Source organism: Pelobates fuscus, chromosome 5, assembly GCF_036172605.1.
Source record: "Pelobates fuscus isolate aPelFus1 chromosome 5, aPelFus1.pri, whole genome shotgun sequence".
Classification (NCBI taxonomy): Eukaryota; Metazoa; Chordata; class Amphibia; order Anura; family Pelobatidae; genus Pelobates; species Pelobates fuscus.
In genome coordinates this window covers 383,084,482-383,104,371 of record NC_086321.1, presented here as the reverse complement: position 1 = coordinate 383,104,371, position 19,890 = coordinate 383,084,482, and the positions used below count along the sequence as shown (strand labels likewise).

At 46.2% G+C, this 19,890-nt stretch overlaps 1 protein-coding gene across 1 annotated transcript in view; it reads right to left on the bottom strand.

Moving 5' to 3' along the window:
• Positions 1–19,890, bottom strand: part of LOC134610475 (uncharacterized) — a 52,898-nt gene that overhangs the window by 12,757 nt on the left and 20,251 nt on the right. The window contains exons 5-6 of the mRNA XM_063453444.1: positions 6,377–6,661; positions 2,030–2,218 (exon numbers count right to left, since the gene is read on the bottom strand). Of these exons, the coding sequence (XP_063309514.1) occupies positions 2,030–2,218; positions 6,377–6,661 (474 nt within the window). The remainder of the gene's footprint in view (positions 1–2,029; positions 2,219–6,376; positions 6,662–19,890) is intronic.

Sequence of the window (19,890 nt, the reverse complement as noted above, 5' to 3'; positions counted from 1 at the left end):
ATTCGTGGATTTCCTGTCCGTACGCTGTTGGTTTTTCGTTTCCTAAAGTACCGAGTAAAACTACCGAACATCGGCCACCCAGGAGAGGAGTGTGCGGCTCATTAACACCTTGACCACAAAGTAGAACGCTGTGGTTAACCGCAAACACCTCTCCATTCCATTTCGTACGGGTGGTCGTCGTTCGTATGCCGACCACGAGGCGGCGGCCATTTTGGACACGAGGCGAATCAGCGGTGTTCGGTGCAAAACCCATGGATCTAAAAACGGACTCTTTATTTACCGAACACCGCTGGAGACGGCCGTCTCCCCTTCTATTCCCTTGGAGGCATACGAACCCTGTTCCGTTCGGGGGTTTTCTTCATCCGTATGAACTTACCCAGATGGCCGTCCCATGGAGTCATTCGTACACCGAAAGACTTATGAGAGACTTTGACTCCATGGCGATTGGACTGTGTACTTCGGATCTGAGCGCTATTCGGCAGGAATATGCCCTCAGATTAAGCTATCTGGGGATACGTTGCACGAACACTATATCTTCGGTACTTCGGATTTTATGTATTTTATTGCATTTTGTGTGTTTGTGTTTAAAATGGCGATGGTTCCTATCCTCGGAGTTAATTAGGTTTCTCCCTAATTATCTCCGGGATAGGAAGAGATGTATTATGGGTAAAATGGGGAGGGCTTGTGTTATAGCCACTGCGATTGGCTACTGTTTAAAATATTTTACAGTCTTCCACCAGGTCCCCTAGGGGAGTGTCTACCTGGTGGAGACCTGCATAAATACTGGGCAGGTAGCCCCCATTAAACACATTCTGCTTGACCTTCAAAACGGAGCTTTGTCTCGTTTGTGGAGGGATTGACTATTGGGACAGCGTTTTCGTTTATTTCTAGCTGTGGAAGGATTTCGGATGGATTGCTGATCGAGAGTTACCGCATTCGTATGCTCCGGTCGGGAGTTTTATGATCGGTTATGCTGGAATTGCATTTCTGGAGAAAGGGGATTATCGACTAAACGGCGGCTTCACTCTCCAGGCGGTGAGTGTCGTAACAGCATATCTATCTGTTAGTATCCAGCAAAGTGTCAGACTCAGGCGGCTAAGTTGTTGCAATTGAAATGACACTTTGCCACATTCTGCTCAGCACATCAGTCTCTGTCTGTACCCTCCTATCTTGATACCATTAACATCCATTTAGGAAGTTGGTCTGATGTTAACTACCATCACTATCGCTCCTTTCCTTTCACTCTATATTCACACTGTTCACTTAATACTTTTTTCGTTGCCTTGTCCTCTCATAAGGGATTTAATAAATTATAGTTCTGTTTTCGCTCTTTTCAAATAGAGGTATTTTTTAACCGATTACTGACAGAGCAGTTTCTCTTGAATTCGCCTGCTTAAGAATACCCATTCCAGTCTTTCCTTCCTCTATAATAAAGAGTCTACAAAGCCTAGTGCCACAGAAGGAAACAGAGGGAGCCTGGAGCTCTAGAACAAAGTGTAGAGGATGCTTGGAGCTCTAGAACAAAGTGTAGAGGATGTTTGGAGCTCTAGAACAAAGCGTAGAGGATGCTTGGAGCTCTAGAACAAAGTGTAGAGGATGTTTGGAGCTCTAGAACAAAGTGTAGAGGATGCTTGGAGCTCTAGAACAAAGTGTAGAGGATGTTTGGAGCTCTAGAACAAAGTGTAGAGGATGTTTGGAGCTCTAGAACAAAGCGTAGAGGATGCTTGGAGCTCTAGAACAAAGTGTAGAGGATGCTTGGAGCTCTAGAACAAAGTGTAGAGGATGCTTGGAGCTCTAGAACAAAGTGTAGAAAATGTTTGGAGCTCTAGAACAAAGTGTAGAGGATGTTTGGAGCTCTAGAACAAAGTGTAGAGGATGTTTGGAGCTCTAGAACAAAGTGTAGAGGATGCTTGGAGCTCTAGAACAAAGTGTAGAGGATGCTTGGAGCTCTAGAACAAAGTGTAGAGGATGCTTGGAGCTCTAGAAGAATTTCCCTCAAATTTTGCTGAATTTCTATGTGACTACTTACTGAAATGGTTTAGAACAATGAACATTGCCAGGACAAAGAGGATGATGGGGCCACAGACTGCCATAACAATGGTGTTTCGATACTGCACATCACGGTTAACCGAGGTCAGGATATGAGACAGGATGATGAGGTGCCGAGGTCCTAAAATATCGTCTTCACTTTCGCTAACTTTATAGGTGGTGGCCTCATCTGGAACATAAGAGAGAGAAGAGACCGCAATGAGCTCCATGTTTAGAATTTGGGCCACTTTCTAGGGTCTCTTAGTGTATGGTTTAAATCCTGGCTTTCTCGGATGGTAGAGCATTGTGGGAGATGTAGTCTAGCTTGCTGAACATCCCCACTGTTATAAAACTTCATGACCCCGTTCCACCATTTACCCCTTCACTCCCATGATCATGTATCAGCATTTTTACTTTCATTTAATTTGCAAAGCTACATTTAGTCCACAAAGCCTCATTCACCCTTATTTATATTCCATGAATCTTACCCACATGTAGATTAATTAATTACTCTGCTAGGAGCAACGGGCCACTCATTTAATGCTTGCAGGATTGCCATACATGACTGTTACCCCCTCCTTCCAAACAGTAAAGGAAGTTGGAATGGGTGATACCACTCATCCATAGTGCTAGTAATGTCTTCAGGGCCCTTACAAATACCTAGAAACAGGCTATTTGACCATTTTTACTGACTGTATGTAAAAAAAAATATAGTAGTTTTACTTTTATAGTAACATTTCAGACCCTGTGTGAAACATTGCAAGATAAAGGGCACCGTGTCTGAGTCTAAAGCTTTTCCTCCCCCCAAAAATATATTAAAGATGAACAAAAAAATAAAAAGGGGCTTATCTGCTAATCTCATGAAAAAAAATGTATCTATTGTATTGTATATAATATATTTATGTGTCACCTTTGCAACCCTTGTTAAAAAAATGTTCAAACAAAAACTGCTTGGTAGTAAAAGGGTTCAGGCTGGGCTTGATAATTTTATATATATATATATATATATATATATATATATATATATATATATATATATATATATATATATACACACACACACACACACACATTATATTACCCATCCTGCCCTAAAGCATTCTAAGCGGCTAAATTATTTAAAGCTGTTGTACAACTACTGTCCAAGCCCATGCGGTTTATCTACACATATATACCCTCACAGATGCACACACTGACACACACGGATGCACTTTACAGACATACACAGGTACACACACACTGACACATGGATACACTTTATAGACATACAAAGATACACACACGGTACACTTTACAGACATACACAGATACACAAGGATACACTTTATAGACATACACAAATACACACAGTGACACATGGATACACTTTATAGACATACACAAATACACACACTGACACATGGATACACTTTATAGACATACACGGATACACACACTGACACACTTTATAGACATACACAGATACACACACTGACACATGGATACACTTTATAGACATACACGGATACACACACTGACACACTTTATAGACATACACAGATACACACACTGACACACTTTACAGACATACACAGATACACAAGGATACACTTTATAGACATACACAGATACACAAGGATACACTTTACAGACATACACAGATACACACACTGACACATGGATACACTTTATAGACATACACGGATACACTTTATAGACATACACAGATACACACACGGATACACTTTCTTTACAGACATACACAGATACACACACGGATACACTTTACAGAAATACACAGATACACAAGGATACACTTTACAGACATACACAGATACACACACTGACACATGGATACACTTTATAGAAATACACGGATACACACACTGACACACTTTATAGACATACACAGATACACACACTGACACATGGATACACTTTATAGACATACACAGATACACACACTGACACACTTTATAGACATACACAGATACACACACTGACACATGGATACACTTTATAGACATACACAGATACACACACTGACACACACGGATACACTTTATAGACATACACAGATACACACACGGATACACTTTATAGACATACACAGATACACAAGGATACACTTTATAGACATACACAGATACACACACTGACACATGGATACACTTTATAGACATACACAGATACACACTGACACACACGGATACACTTTACAGAAATACACAGATACACAAGGATACACTTTATAGACATACACAGATACACACTGACACATGGATAAACTTTATAGAAATACACGGATACACACACTGACACACTTTATAGACATAGACAGATACACTGACACACACGGATACACTTTACAGATATACACAGATACACAAGGATACACTTTATAGACATACACAGATACACACACTGACACATGGATACACTTTATAGACATACACAGATACACACTGACACACTTTATAGACATACACAGATACACACACTGACACACTTTATAGACATACACAGATACACACACACTGACACACTTTATAGACATACACAGATACACACACTGACACACACGGATACACTTTACAGACATACACAGATACACTTTATAGACATACACAGATACACACACTGACACATGGATACACTTTATAGACATACACAGATACACACACTGACACACAAGGATACACTTTATAGACATACACGGATACACACACTGACACACAAGGATACACTTTATAGACATACACAGATATACACACTGACTCACACGGATACACTTTATAGACATACACAGATACACACACTTACTGCAGTACTGACGCAGCCATACCGCCTGTGGGGCCCAATTTGAAGCCCACACACAGGCAAATCAAACAGACATTCAGGTATCATCAGTGTCCCGGTCAGGTGCTGCGTGATCTGGCCTCTTTAATATGTGCGGAGGGTGCTGGGAGGAAGTGACTACCTGTCACTTCCTCCTAGCTTACACTTACAGACTGTGCGGAGGCTGGGAGGACACAGAGGAGGCACAGAGAGGGAAGAGGGTGCACTCAGAGTAAAATCTCAACTTTTTCTCCAAAATGATTTATTGTATACAAAATAACAAAAACAAAGAGGAACAAATTATGCAAATTAAAAAAATAAAATGTCCTATGCGTTTCCTCAACTGCAGTTGACTTCCACAGGGACAGTAAAATATAATAAACCCATACAGCAAATACCCGGGCTGTATTTTGTACCTAGGAGTGTTTGCTGTTTGGTTTTATTATATTTTAGCTGCCCTTGAGGAAGTCCCCTGTGGTGGAGGAAACGCGTAGGACATTTCATTTATTTATTTTTTTGATTTGCATAATTTTTAAATTTTTTGTTATTTTGTATACAATAAATCCGGTCGGTATATGTATCTATATGTTTGTGTCAGTGTGGGGACACGTGTGTACCTGTATGTTAGTGTGTTTCTGTGTCACTGTGTGTGGCCGTATATGTGCATACATCCCAGCATTGAAACATAAAAACTACACACAAATGTACCCCTGCATTTAAACACCATCACTACATACAAACACACCCCTACAATCAAACACCAACACTACATACAAACACTCCCCTGTATTCAAACACCATCACTACATACAAACACACCCCTGCATTTAAACACCATCACTACATACAAACACACCCCTGCATTCAAACACAAACAATACATACACACACACCCCTACAATCAAACACCAACACTACATACAAACACACCCCTACAATCAAACACCATCACTACATACAAACACACCCCTGCATTCAAACACAAACAATACATACACACACACCCCTACAATCAAACACCAACACTACATACAAACACTCCCCTGCATTCAAACACCAACACTACATACACACACCCCTACAATCAAACACCATCACTACATACAAACACACCCCTACAATCAAACACCAACACTACATACAAACCCACCCCTGTATACTGTACATTAAGCTGTATACTGTACATTAAGCTGTATATCGTACATTAAGCTGTCTATATATATTAAGCTGTATACCGTACATTAAGCTATTTACTATACATTATACTGTAGTTGTTCTGGTGACTATAGTGTCCCTTTACTTTTATTTTTCAAATTCATACATTACATATACCTTTTTGTTTAATATAGGAGATAATGAAACATAACATTAAAAGCCTGCGCTGTTTGTGTCTAGGAGGACATGATGTGTAAGTCCAACTGTCTGTATATCTAGAATGACAATGATTTGCGGTGTATTGTGGGTATAGTAGTTTACCAACAGCTGGAGAGCTGCACAGATAGGCTTCATGATTTATAACGTAGGATCTCACCCTCCTTGTGAATTTTTATTGGTGGTAAAGGATCGCTGTACATGGTTAGAGATCCGCTCACTGCTTTGCATCGATGTACCGCTACATTCCCTTGCGTCATGTCAATATGGAAGTCTGCAGGCTGCCGTGTGTGAAGTGTCACAGTGTGTGAACTGTACGGTGGACTTGTCAGGTCGCGGACAATGGAGTACGTGATGGGCAAATCGCCAGACTTGGAAAAACACCTTATCCCCGTAGTTTTGTTGAGTGTGAGATTGTACCATATTTCTGGTTTGGAGAGAGTATCTGTGAAAGGAAAAATATTTGGAATAGAATCACGTGAATGAGTGAAAAATGCTCTGCGATACAAATCACTCTAGTGTTATGGCACCATTAGAGAAAGAATGGCGGATATAACCCTATACTGGTATTGGGCCACTTCCATCCCACATGTCCATATTAATCTCAGGCGGGTAAATGGTAGCTAGCAGACTGCACATTCTGTCCAGGAAGGAACAACAAAGATTACACCTTAATCCAGGCTTCTCCAAACTCTAGCCCTCTAGATGTTACTGAACTACAACTCCATGATTCTCTGGCTATCTATTCCATTCGAGGAATCATGGGAGTTGTAGTTATCTGGAGGGCCAGAGTTTGGAGAAATCTGCCTTTAACCAATGCATCTATTTATTATCCCATCCCTGGTAACATATGGAAATGCTACTGCAGAGTAAGAGACCTGTCTGACAATACAATTTATTGGATGACAGATCTGGAATTTACTGAAAACAAAGATGCAGCAAACTGCCGAACACAGTGGCGGAACTAACGCCAATGCTCTGCACCCGATTGCTGAAAAGGGGCCTGGTCAATCGCACCTGCCCTTTAACATCGCGACCGATACCCTGTAATATCGCCAGCTGAGAGGAAGTAACAGTTGGTCACTTCCTCCCAACTATGGGACAGCCCACGCAGGAAACAGAGGAGAAGGCGGCACAAGTAGAAGGGGGACAGGAGCCAGGAGAGAACTAATACTGTGATTATTATTATTATTATTTTATTATTTAGCGCTGTACAATGGGTGGACTAACAGACATGTAATTGTAACCAGACAACTGGACGTACAGGAATAGAGAGCTGGAGGGCCCTGCTCAATGAGCTTACATTCTAGAGGGAGTGGGGTATAGTGACACAGTAACAGAGGGATTGAGGGCCCTGCTCAGTGAGCTTACATGTTAGAGGAAGTGGGTTATAGCGACACAGTAACAGAGGGATTGAGGCCCTGCTCAGTGAGGTTACATGTTAGAGGGAGTGGGGTATAGTGACACAGTAACAGAGGGATTGAGGGCCAGCTCAGTGAGCTTACATGTTAGAGGGAGTGGGGTATAGTGACACAGTAACAGAGGGATTGAGGGCCATGCTCAGTGAGTTTACATGTTATAGGGAGTGGGGTATAGTGACACAGTAACAGAGGGATTGAGGGCCCTGCTCAGTGAGCTTACATGTTAGAGGGAGTGGGTTATAGCGACACAGTAACAGAGGGATTGAGGCCCTGCTCAGTGAGGTTACATGTTAGAGGGAGTGGGGTATAGTGACACAGTAACAGAGGGATTGAGGGCCAGCTCAGTGAGCTTACATGTTAGAGGGAGTGGGGTATAGTGACACAGTAACAGAGGGATTGAGGGCCATGCTCAGTGAGTTTACATGCTAGAGGGAGTGGGGTATAGTGACACAGTAACAGAGGGATTGAAGGTCCTGCTCAGTGAGCTTACATGTTAGAGGGAGTGGGGTATAGTGACACAGTAACAGAGGGATTGAGGGCCTGCTCAGTGAGTTTACATGTTAGAGGGAGTGGGGTATAATGACACAGTAACAGAGGGATTGAGGTCCTGCTCAGTGAGTTTACATGCTAGAGGGAGTGGGGTATAGTGACACAGTCACAGAGGGATTGAGGGCCTGCTCAGTGAGTTTACATGCTAGAGCAGGGGTCCTCAAACTCCGGCCCCCCAGATGTTGCTTAACTACAACTCCCACGATTCTTTGAATTACATAGATAGCCAGAGAATCATGGTAGTTGTAGTTCAGCAACATCTGGTGGGCCGGAGTTTGAGGACCCCTGTGCTAGAGGGAGAGGGGTATAGTGACACAAAGGGTAAAAGTAGGGGTACGAACAGGGGTCAAGTCCTGGGTAAAAAAGTGCAGGAACTCACCCAAGATCCACTCCCCGCCCCCCCTCACCCCCCAAAAAATGATACGCTTGTATGCAGGGGCTGAGTAAGGGCACGGGGCTGAAGAGGGGGACAGGAGCTGAGGAAGAGGGACAGGAGCTTAGGAGGGGGGACGGGGGCATGGGCTGAGGAAGGGGGACAGGGGCTGAGGAAGGGGGACAGGGGCTGAGGAAGGGGGACAGGGGCTGAGGAAGGGGGACAGGGGCTGAGGAAGGGGGACAGGGGCTGAGGAAGGGGGACAGGGGCTGAGGAAGAGGGACAGGGGCTGAGGAAGAGGGGCAGGGGCTGAGGAAGAGGGGCAGGGGCTGAGGAAGAGGGGCAGGGGCTGAGGAAGAGGGGCAGGGGCTGAGGAAGATGGGCAGGGGCTGAGGAAGAGGGGCAGGGGCTGAGGAAGAGGGGCAGGGGCTGAGGAAGAGGGGCAGGGGCTGAGGAAGAGGGGCAGGGGCTGAGGAAGAGGGGCAGGGGCTGAGGAAGGGGACAGGGACTGAGGAGGGGGGCAGGGGCTGATGCTCGTATGCAGGGACTGAGTAAGAGCACGGGGCTGAGTAAGGTGGACAGGGGCTGAGTAAGGTGGACAGGGGCTGAGTAAGGTGGATAGGGGCTGAGGAGGGGGACAGGGGCTGAGGAGGGGGACAGGGGCTAAGTAAGGTGACAGTGCTGTGGAAAAAGGGACAGGAGCTTAGGAGGAGGGGGGGGGACATGGGTTGAGGAAGGGGCCATGGGCTGAGTAAGGTGGCAGGGCTGAGGAAGAGGGACAGGAGCTTAGGAGGAGGGGGGAGGGGGGGCATGGGCTGAGGAAGGGGCCATGGGCTGAGGAAGGGGCCATGGGCTGAGGAAAGGGACAGGGGCTGAGGAAAGGGACAGGGGCTGAGGAAAGGGACAGGGGCTGAGGAAAAGGACAGGGGCTGAGGAAAGGGACAGGGGCTGAGGAGGGGGACAGAGGCTGAGGAGGGGGGCAGGGGCTGATGAAGGGAGCAGGGGCTGGAGGAGGGGGACAGGGACTGAGGAGGGGGGGCAGGGCCTTAAATAGGGGGACAGGGACTGAGGAGGGAGACAGGGACTGAGGAGGGGGGACAGGACCTTAAATAGGGGGACAGGAACTGAGGAGGGGGACAGGGACTGAGTAAGGGGATAGGGCTTGAGGAGGGGGACAGGGACTGGGGAAAGGGACTAAGGAGGGAGACAGGGACTGGGGAGGGGGGACAGGGCCTTAAATAGGGGGACAGGGACTGAGGTGGGAGACAGGGACTGAGGTGGGAGACAGGGACTGAGGTGGGAGACAGGGACTGAGGAGGGAGGACAGGGACTGAGGAGGGGGGGCAGGGACTGAGGAGGGGGGACAGGGCCTTAAATAGGGGGACAGGGACTGAGTAAGGGGATAGGGCTTGAGGAGGGGGACAGGGACTGGGGAAAGGGACTAAGGAGGGAGACAGGAACTGAGGAGGGGGGACAGGGCCTTAAATAGGGGGACATGGACTGAGGTGGGAGACAGGGACTGAGGAGGGGGGACAGGGACTGAGGAGGGGGGGACAGGGACTGAGGAGGGGGGGACAGGGACTGAGGAGGGGGGGACAGGGACTGAGGAGGGGGGACAGGGCCTGAGGAGGGGGGACAGGGCCTGAGGAGGGAGACAGGGCCTGAGGAGGGAGACAGGGCCTGAGGAGGGAGACAGGGCCTGAGGAGGGGGGACAGGGCCTGAGGAGGGAGACAGGGCCTGAGGAGGGAGACAGGGCCTGAGGAGGGAGACAGGGCCTGAGGAGGGAGACAGGGCCTGAGGAGGGAGACAGGGCCTGAGGAGGGAGACAGGGACTGAGGAGGGGGGCAGGGCCTGAGGAGGGAGACAGGGCCTGAGGAGGGAGACAGGGACTGAGGAGGGGGGCAGGGACTGAGGAGGGAGACAGGGCCTGAGGAGGGAGACAGGGCCCGAGGAGGGAGACAGGGCCCGAGGAGGGAGACAGGGCCCGAGGAGGGGGACAGGGCCCGAGGAGGGAGACAGGGCCCGAGGAGGGAGACAGGGCCCGAGGAGGGAGACAGGGCCCGAGGAGGGAGAAGGGCCCGAGGAGGGAGACAGGGCCCGAGGAGGGAGACAGGGCCCGAGGAGGGGGACAGGGCCCGAGGAGGGGGACAGGGCCCGAGGAGGGGGACAGGGGCTGAGGAGGGGGACAGGGCCTGAGGAGGGGGACAGGGACTGAGGAGGGAGACAGGGCCCGAGGAGGGAGACAGGGCCCGAGGAGGGGGACAGGGCCCGAGGAGGGGGACAGGGCCCGAGGAGGGAGACAGGGCCTGAGGAGGGAGACAGGGCCTGAGGAGGGAGACAGGGCCTGAGGAGGGGGACAGGGGCTGGGGAAAGGGACAAAAAAAAAAAAAACTAAACATAGAAACATAGAAACATAGAATGTGACGGCAGATAAGAACCATTCGGCCCATCTAGTCTGCCCAGTTTTCTAAATACTTTCATTAGTCCCTGGCCTTATCTTATAGTTAGGATAGCCTTATGCCTATCCCACGCATGCTTAAACTCCTTTACTGTGTTAACCTCTACCACTTCAGCTGGAAGGCTATTCCATGCATCCACTACCCTCTCAGTAAAGTAATACTTCCTGATATTATTTTTAAACCTTTGTCCCTCTAATTTAAGACTATGTCCTCTTGTTGTGGTAGTTTTTCTTCTTTTAAATATAGTCTCCTCCTTTACTAAAGTGCCTTCCCCCCTCCCTGAGGCTTACCTTGGGTCAGGAGGGGTGGGACAGGATCTGGAACCTGCAGCCTGCAGTCAGTGAAGTAAGCCGGCCTCTCCTGATGATGTCAGGAGGAGGGGGCGTGGCTTCCTCTGCTCCCCAGCGGTCCTGTGAGAAGAGCAGAGGAAGTCCCGCCCCCTCCTACTGACATCATCAGGAGAGGCCGGACGACTCCACTGACTGCAGGGGGAGAGGTGAGTTAAAAATCCGAGTCCCCAGTCAGAGGCAGGGGATTCGGATTTGTGCTCCCCCTGCTCTCGCAGCCGCTTGTGCCAGCCCTGGGTCCTGCAGGACTAGTAATGGGAACGGCGTTCCTGCTGTGGGAAAAGTGCACGAACGCCGTTCCCACGCGTTCCTGCAGGACTCGAGCCCTGGGTACGAAGTAGGTTGTTAGAAAAGTATTCACTGAGGGCTTAGTAGGTAATTTTTGACAGTTGCAGGAGAAGAGTCATGGGATGTGGGGGGATAAAAACCTGCTAACAGTGTAATTGATATGCTTTCTTGAAGAAGTGAGTTTTAAATGATTTTTTGAATGAGTGGAGACTGGGTGAAAGTCTAACGGAGAAGGGAAGGGAGTTCCACAGAAGAGGAAATCTTGGAGGCGAGCATTAGAAGTGGGAGTACAGACAGAGGATAGGCGTAGGTCTTTGGCAGAGCGTATGGGCCTCGACGAGACATATTTGTGTATTAGGGAGGATAGGTAGTGTAACGGAATGCAGTATATTAGTCCACGATATCCGTTGGTATTCTCAGGAAATCCACAGTCAGAGTAGAAAGCACGGCAATATCCCCAATCCTCCCAATAACCGGACGAAACACAGTTTGGGAGTCAACTAACTTGCTTTATTCACAGACTTCCATATGTATGCAGTTCCCCTTGCAAGGGGTTTCCTTACAGCTGTTACAGGGGATTTCTCCCATCAGGCATTGTAATTATCCCAACAGGCATTGCTACACGAGAGGGATACTCCCACTAAAATGGACGATTAAGTGGATTATCCCCTCGTGGAGCAAAACCGACAATTTATACAGAAATCCATATTTTATACATTTTTACTCGCTTTTAGACGAATGACCGTTCGGTAGATAGCTGGGGTCGGCGGGCACATTTAGTGAGAATACCGCTCTGATCCCAGCTAAACTAACCGAACGCCGCACAAAATACATTAAAACATTGAGTTCGGTTAAAAAGTACCGAACATCTATGGGGAACAGAATGTGCCGAACGCGGAACTCCCGAACGCTCTGGAAGTCCAGCGGTGTTCGGATCATTGAGTAGCCGTTTTCAGTTCCAGGCTCTCGACGACCGAACACCGCTGCAGAGACAAAGGATCCAAGATGGCCGACCGCCGCATGGTCGGTAGCCGAACGACGGCCACCTAGGAGAGCCCTTAAGTACCGATGGCAACATTGTTGCAATCGGTTAATTGGTGCCACACGACTGGTGAGTGGGTGGTCTACCTGGGGAGCCCTCATTCGTATGGCGAACGGCCTGGATAGCCGGGTTTCGTCAAACGAAAGGGATTTGTCTGCTGGCAGCGTACGGCTGCCAGCATGCTAACGGCCACAATACGGTACATACACAGGTTAAAATACACAGTACATATTCAGCCTACAGACAACCTTTAATAACTACAGTCCAGAAGTGGCTAGGTTTGCCACAGGTAGGTTGGAACAGCATTATGTAGGGACTTGAAAGTAAGCACCAGAATTTTAAATTGAGCCCTATATCTAACTGGGAGCCAATGCAGGGACTGACAGAGCGGGGAGGCGCGAGCGGACAGGAAAATGAGCCTCGCCGCTACATTCATTATTGATTGCAGCAGTGCAATCTGGGAACACGTAAGACCACTGAGAAGGTTATTGCAGTAGTCCAAGCGAGAGAGAACAAGAGCATGGACCTGCACTTTAGCCGCATCCGGTGTTAAATAAGGGTGGATGCGCGCTATGTTTTCGAGATGGAAGCGACAGGATTTGGTGATAGATTGGACATGAGGGGTGAAATATAGGTTGGAGTCAAAGAGAACACCTGGGCAGCGAGCCTGCGAGGTAGAGGTGATGGTAGCGCCGTTGACTTGGAGGGAGACAGACACGGGAGTAGTAACACTTGAGGGAGGAAAGACCAGAAGTTCTGTTTTGGTTTAGTTTAAGGAAGTGGGCAGCCATCCAGTTGGAAATCGCAGAGAGGCAGTCAGAGACACGGGTCAAGATGGGTGGAGAGAGATCAGGAGAGGACAGGTAGATTTGCGTGTCATTCGCATAGAAATGATATTGGAAGCCAAAGGAGCTGATGAATTTACCAAGGGACGCAGTATAGATAGAGAACAGTAGGGGGCCAAGGACAGAACCTTGGGGGACACCAACAGAGTGGTTGGGGAGAAGAAGCAGAACCAGAGAAAGAAACACTGAAAGAGCTCTGGAATAGGTAGGAGGAGCACCAGGAGAGAGCAATATCTTGTAGACCAAAATTACGGAGGATGAGAAGAAGCTGTTGATGATCAACCGTGTCAAAGGCAGCATAAAGATCAAGGAGAATTAGGATAGAGCAATGGCCACGAGATTTAGCAGCAATTAAATCGTTCAACCTCAGCCAGCAGCAGGACTCTAAGCAAGCACCCTGCACAGTATAGTATGTTAACAGGGGGGTGGCTGCAAATATAAAGCTTATGGCTTGTTTGTGCTTGTCAGTATATCTGAGTGTTATTGTGTGTGTTTCAGTGTGTTGATTTGTGTGTCAGTGTCTGTATATGGCAGTCTATGTATCTGTGTGTAGCGGAGAGCTGATTTCTCACAACTTAACTCCACTAATATTTCCAAAGGATGCAAGAACAAGTAATAAATCCAACCAGGTAGCTAGCACATTCAGCATTATAATCCAAGGATATCCCATCACCTTTCCCAAAAACTGGACGACACACAGTATCAGGAGTAGAACTGAAGTTTAATGGCAACATTCCTACTTTTATGAGATTCTCCCATGCAATGGAGGGATTTACATTAATTACACTTTGCACCAATCATACAGACGTTACCTCCCACACATCTCCTCCCCTTAGCTTAACAGATAATACAATTATACTGTACATACTTTTCCCCCACTTTCCAGATGTACCCCAACTATGTGTGACATACCTTTAAATATACCCCTGGTAGCCCTGATCTGGGTGAGCAACATATCCAAAAATCACCCAGATCAGACCAGGGGTTCAGGAGTTATGAGAAGGTAAAGTTTTGACCGACCGCATGGGTAAAGATGCCGAAATTAGTTCCATGAAATCTGACCCTGCGGTGGGTCTCTATTCGTGCCCCAAAACTCCCGAAAGGCTATGCCACACATAATGGAGTCGGTAACCCAATGAATCCCCTAGTTCGTGGGATTCATCCTACTGATGCCGGGCTGTTCGTGAGTTGGTTTCGGTACTTTCTGTCGTCCTGGAGGTCTTTGCGGTGTTCGGCTAGTCGAGTGTCCGTTTTCAGTTCCAGATACTCGACGACCAAACACCGCTGTTCGTGGGGTTAAGATGGCCGCCGCCACGTGTTCGGCTGCCGAAATGGCGGCCACTCAGGGGATACAGCAGGGAGTTCGTATGAACCAAGGGAATGAGAGAAACGATCAGGGAAGTCAATTGCATGATTAATGTACATCAGGGTGGTCCGTTTGTTTGGTACTTTGTTCGTATACCGAACAAAGTACAGGGAGTGCAGAATTATTAGGCAAGTTGTATTTTTGAGGATTAATTTTATTATTGAACAACAACCATGTTCTCAATGAACCCAAAAAACTCATTAATATCAAAGCTGAATATTTTTGGAAGTAGTTTTCAGTTTGTTTTTAGTTATAGCTATTTTAGGGGGTTATCTGTGTGTGCAGGTGACTATTACTGTGCATAATTATTAGGCAACTTAACAAAAAACAAATATATACCCATTTCAATTATTTATTTTTACCAGTGAAACCAATATAACATCTCAACATTCACAAATATACATTTCTGACATTCAAAAACATAACAAAAACAAATCAGTGACCAATATAGCCACCTTTCTTTGCAAGGACACTCAAAAGCCTGCCATCCATGGATTCTGTCAGTGTTTTGATCTGTTCACCATCAACATTGCGTGCAGCAGCAACCACAGCCTCCCAGACACTGTTCAGAGAGGTGTACTGTTTTCCCTCCTTGTAAATCTCACATTTGATGATGGACCACAGGTTCTCAATGGGGTTCAGATCAGGTGAACAAGGAGGCCATGTCATTAGATTTTCTTCTTTTATACCCTTTCTTGACAGCCACGCTGTGGAGTACTTGGACGCGTGTGATGGAGCATTGTCCTGCATGAAAATCACGTTTTTCTTGAAGGATGCAGACTTCTTCCTGTACCACTGCTTGAAGAAGGTGTCTTCCAGAAACTGGCAGTAGGACTGGGAGTTGAGCTTGACTCCATCCTCAACCCGAAAAGGCCCCACAAGCTCATCTTTGATGATACCAGCCCAAACCAGTACTCCACCTCCACCTTGCTGGTGTCTGAGTCGCACTGGAGCTCTCTGCCCTTTACCAATCCAGCCACAGGCCCATCCATCTGGCCCATCAAGACTCACTCTCATTTCATCAGTCCATAAAACCTTAGAAAAATCAGTCTTGAGATATTTCTTGGCCCAGTCTTGACGTTTCAGCTTGTGTGTCTTGTTCAGTGGTGGTCGTCTTTCAGCCTTTCTTACCTTGGCCATGTCTCTGAGTATTGCACACCTTGTGCTTTTGGGCACTCCAGTGATGTTGCAGCTCTGAAATATGGCCAAACTGGTGGCAAGTGGCATCTTGGCAGCTGCACGCTTGACTTTTCTCAGTTCATGGGCAGTTATTTTGCGCCTTGGTTTCTCCACACGCTTCTTGCGACCCTGTTGACTATTTTGAATGAAACGCTTGATTGTTCGATGATCACGCTTCAGAAGCTTTGCAATTTTAAGAGTGCTACATCCCTCTGCAAGATGTCACTATTTTTGACTTTTCTGAGCCTGTCAAGTCCTTCTTTTGACCCATTTTGCCAAAGGAAAGGAGGTTGCCTAATAATTATGCACACCTGATATAGGGTGTTGATGTCATTAGACCACACCCCTTCTCATTACAGAGATGCACATCACCTAATATGCTTAATTGGTAGTAGGCTTTCGAGCCTATACAGCTTGGAGTAAGACAACATGCATAAAGAGGATGATGTGGTCAAAATACTCATTTGCCTAATAATTCTGCACGCAGTGTATGTCCATAGTTGGTGCAATGTCACTCTGTATAATCCAGGAATGTAAAACCTCAGCAGTGCCAACAAATAAAACGATAAATGGGACAGCCAAAAAGGGGTTCCGCTACACTGTGTATCAAGGTGTGTGTATGTGTCAGTGTGTGTAGGTGTGTGTATATGGCAGTCATTCTGTGTATCTGTGTATGTGTCACCGCGGTGTATTGATCTGTTATGTAAACCATAAAGCGTAAACACGGAGCGGGTACTGTCCGCCGAGTGTCGAGGCATCACCGCTGTCTTGGTAATGTTTGATATGCTTGTTCAAACTGCACATCTAATAAAATAAATAAAGAATCATTGTGTGTGTATGTGTATCTGAGCGTGATTGTGGGTGTATGTGTCATGGTGTGCTTCTGAGTGTGATTGTATGTGTCTGGGCGTGTATATGTTTCAGTGTGTGGTAGTGTATGTGTGTATGAGCATACATCCCAGCATTAAAACACCAACACAGCTTGCAAACACAAACATTACATGCAAACACACTGCATTCAAACTCCAAAATTAGATTCAAACACACCCCTTCATTCAAATACCAATACTACACACAAATGTAGACCAGCATTTAACAGCCCACACTACATGGAAACCCCTGCATTCAAACGCAAACACTGCATACGAGGACACCACTGCATTCCAATGTCAAAAGTACATACAAATACACCCGTACATGCACACACACTGTTTGCAAAAACAGGCCTACATTTAAACACACAGAGACTGCTCACAAATACAGCCCTGCAAGAATCGGCAAATGGTAGATTCCCAGATGGCACAGCATCGTGGGAATCTACATTAGTAGTGCCACTGGTCAGAAAAGTCATTTCTGCAGAAAAAAAAGTATATTAAAAAAAATAAATACAAGTTTTTTTTGTTGTGTTTTTAATTTCAGCAGAACCTTCCATACTTTTATACCTTCTAATCAAATCATCTAGTTATTTATTTAGGCTTCTTTGTGTCCCCTTATTTTAGTAAATACCTGTGAGTTGTTTACTTTCATAATATTAAAAATGAATAGCTCTGGTAAAGAGATATGTCAGACATTTTGCCTGCAGGTCGCAGAATGTAAAAGACAGACATTTTTTTCCTTTCTCTTAAAGGGACCCTATAGTCACCTGAACAACTTTAGCTTAATGAAGCAGTTTTGGTGTATGCTTTCCTATGGACCGATTGAATGCGCGCGCGGCTCTTGCCGCACATGCACATTCGGAGCTGAAGTTGGCAGGAGGAGGAGAGTTCCCCACCACCGAGGGAGCCCGGCACTGGAGTAAGGTAAGTGTTTAACCCCTTCAGCCCGGCGGGAGTTGGACCCTGAGGGGGGGCGGACCTAAAGATCCTATAGTGCCAGGAAAACAAGTTTGTTTTCCTGGCACTATAGTGGTCCTTCAAGTTTAATTATATACTATAATAATACTCCGTAATAGATTTTTCATTATTATTAAATTCTAACACTAGATGTGTATATTAAACATATACATTATATGTTAAACATATTACTAACACCCGTACTCTAACACAATAGTCAGTATAACTGGAATTCAGAATCAGATAAGATGATGGAAAATTGCTTACAAGACCTACTCCTTAACAGCAATTAGAATCATGAAAGAGTCTGTGTTTAATTGAGGTTCTATAAGACCACATTGTAAGGCGTGAGTTGAATCACAGTGCAGATATGCCAGTTACTTAAAATTAAGATGAGATTTGACGCCTCGCGGTCTGTTAAAAGCTACCAAAATCCTTTGATATTTGACAGCTATCTATGATTGAATGGATATCAAGATCATAGTTTTCCACGTCATTTTCGTCATGGATTTTAACATACCCCTTAGAACAGAGTGGTAATTGGAATTGATAATGAAAATAATCATGGAACTACTGCGCCATCTATTGGTTATTATCCATAAAATTGCCCACTAGGATGTGGTCAGCACTCATTATAATAGTGTGCGCCCATCTGATACTATTGGTCAATTTGAAAAGTTGCCGTGAAATTTACAGATAAGAGATTTCTTTAAAATTAAGAAAACACTGCTTGAAAAGGGACATACAGACAGACAGACAGACAGACAGACAGACAGACAGACAGACAGACAGACATACACTCTTTGAAGACACACCTTTTAACCTCTGGAATTTTTAGGACACACTGAAAATGTCTTTGTTAGCCAGAGCACTTCTGGACTAAGAAAATGTCAAAACTTTTTTTACTTTCTTATTCCAAACCTCTACCAAATGGGTAAATATACTGGTTTAATATAATTTCTACTAAAAACAGAAATATACCTGGATAATGCTTAAGAGATTTCAACATTTTGGAATCCTAATAAGCTAAAAGGAATAATATAATTTGGGATTTCAAACTGCAGCTGAAATGAAGGAATTATATTGATTAGCTGATAATTTGCCAAGTTTAGCATATCAAGCTATTATCCAGAGATATTAGGCACATCCTTACTCATTCAGGGACAAGTCTTAATATTGTTACTAGATACTAAGTGATTGCAGTGACTTGTAAAAAGTTGTTAAATAACTGCAGTAAAGCAATTGTAAGGCTTATGATTTTTGTGGTCACCGAATGGTAGATAAATAGTTAAATTGTCTAACTGAGTGATCTGAATTGCAAACGCCTGGTAGGCCGCGATGACCACAGGCCGAGGCTCCCGACCGGCCCCTTTAGGGCTGGTGCTGCCTGGCCTCCGGCCCATACAGGGAGCTTTGTGCGGTAGGGATATCAAAGTTCTCTCTCACCAACCTGCACACTGATGCACAGCGCAGGCTCTGTGTACATGGTCTACACACTGGACCACCAGGGATAAGAATTCCTCCCCAGCATCATCTCCTGCCAAGGATCAAAGTAAGGAAGAGGGATGGGGGGAGTATGTAAGTTGTGGTTTTTTTTATTTTCCCCATGTCCCCCTCCCTCGCCCAGCAGTCCCTATCCCTCCCTCTTTTACACCCTGCAGCCCCCGTCTTCCCCTTTCACCCTGCAACCCCCGCCCCCTCTCATCCTGCAGCCCCTGCCCACTTTCACGCTGCAGCCCCTGCCCCCCCTTACCCTGCAGCCCCATATCACCATATACTGCAGCCCCTGTCTCCCCCTCTCACCCAGCAGACCCATGTACCCTCTCACACCCTGCCCTTCCTCTCACCCAGCAGCCTCACTCATATCCTGTATCCCCTGTCTCCCAATCTCATCCAGCAGCCCCATGTCCCCTTTCACACCCTGCCCTTCCTCTCACCCAGCAGCGTCACTCATACCCTGCATCCCCTGTCT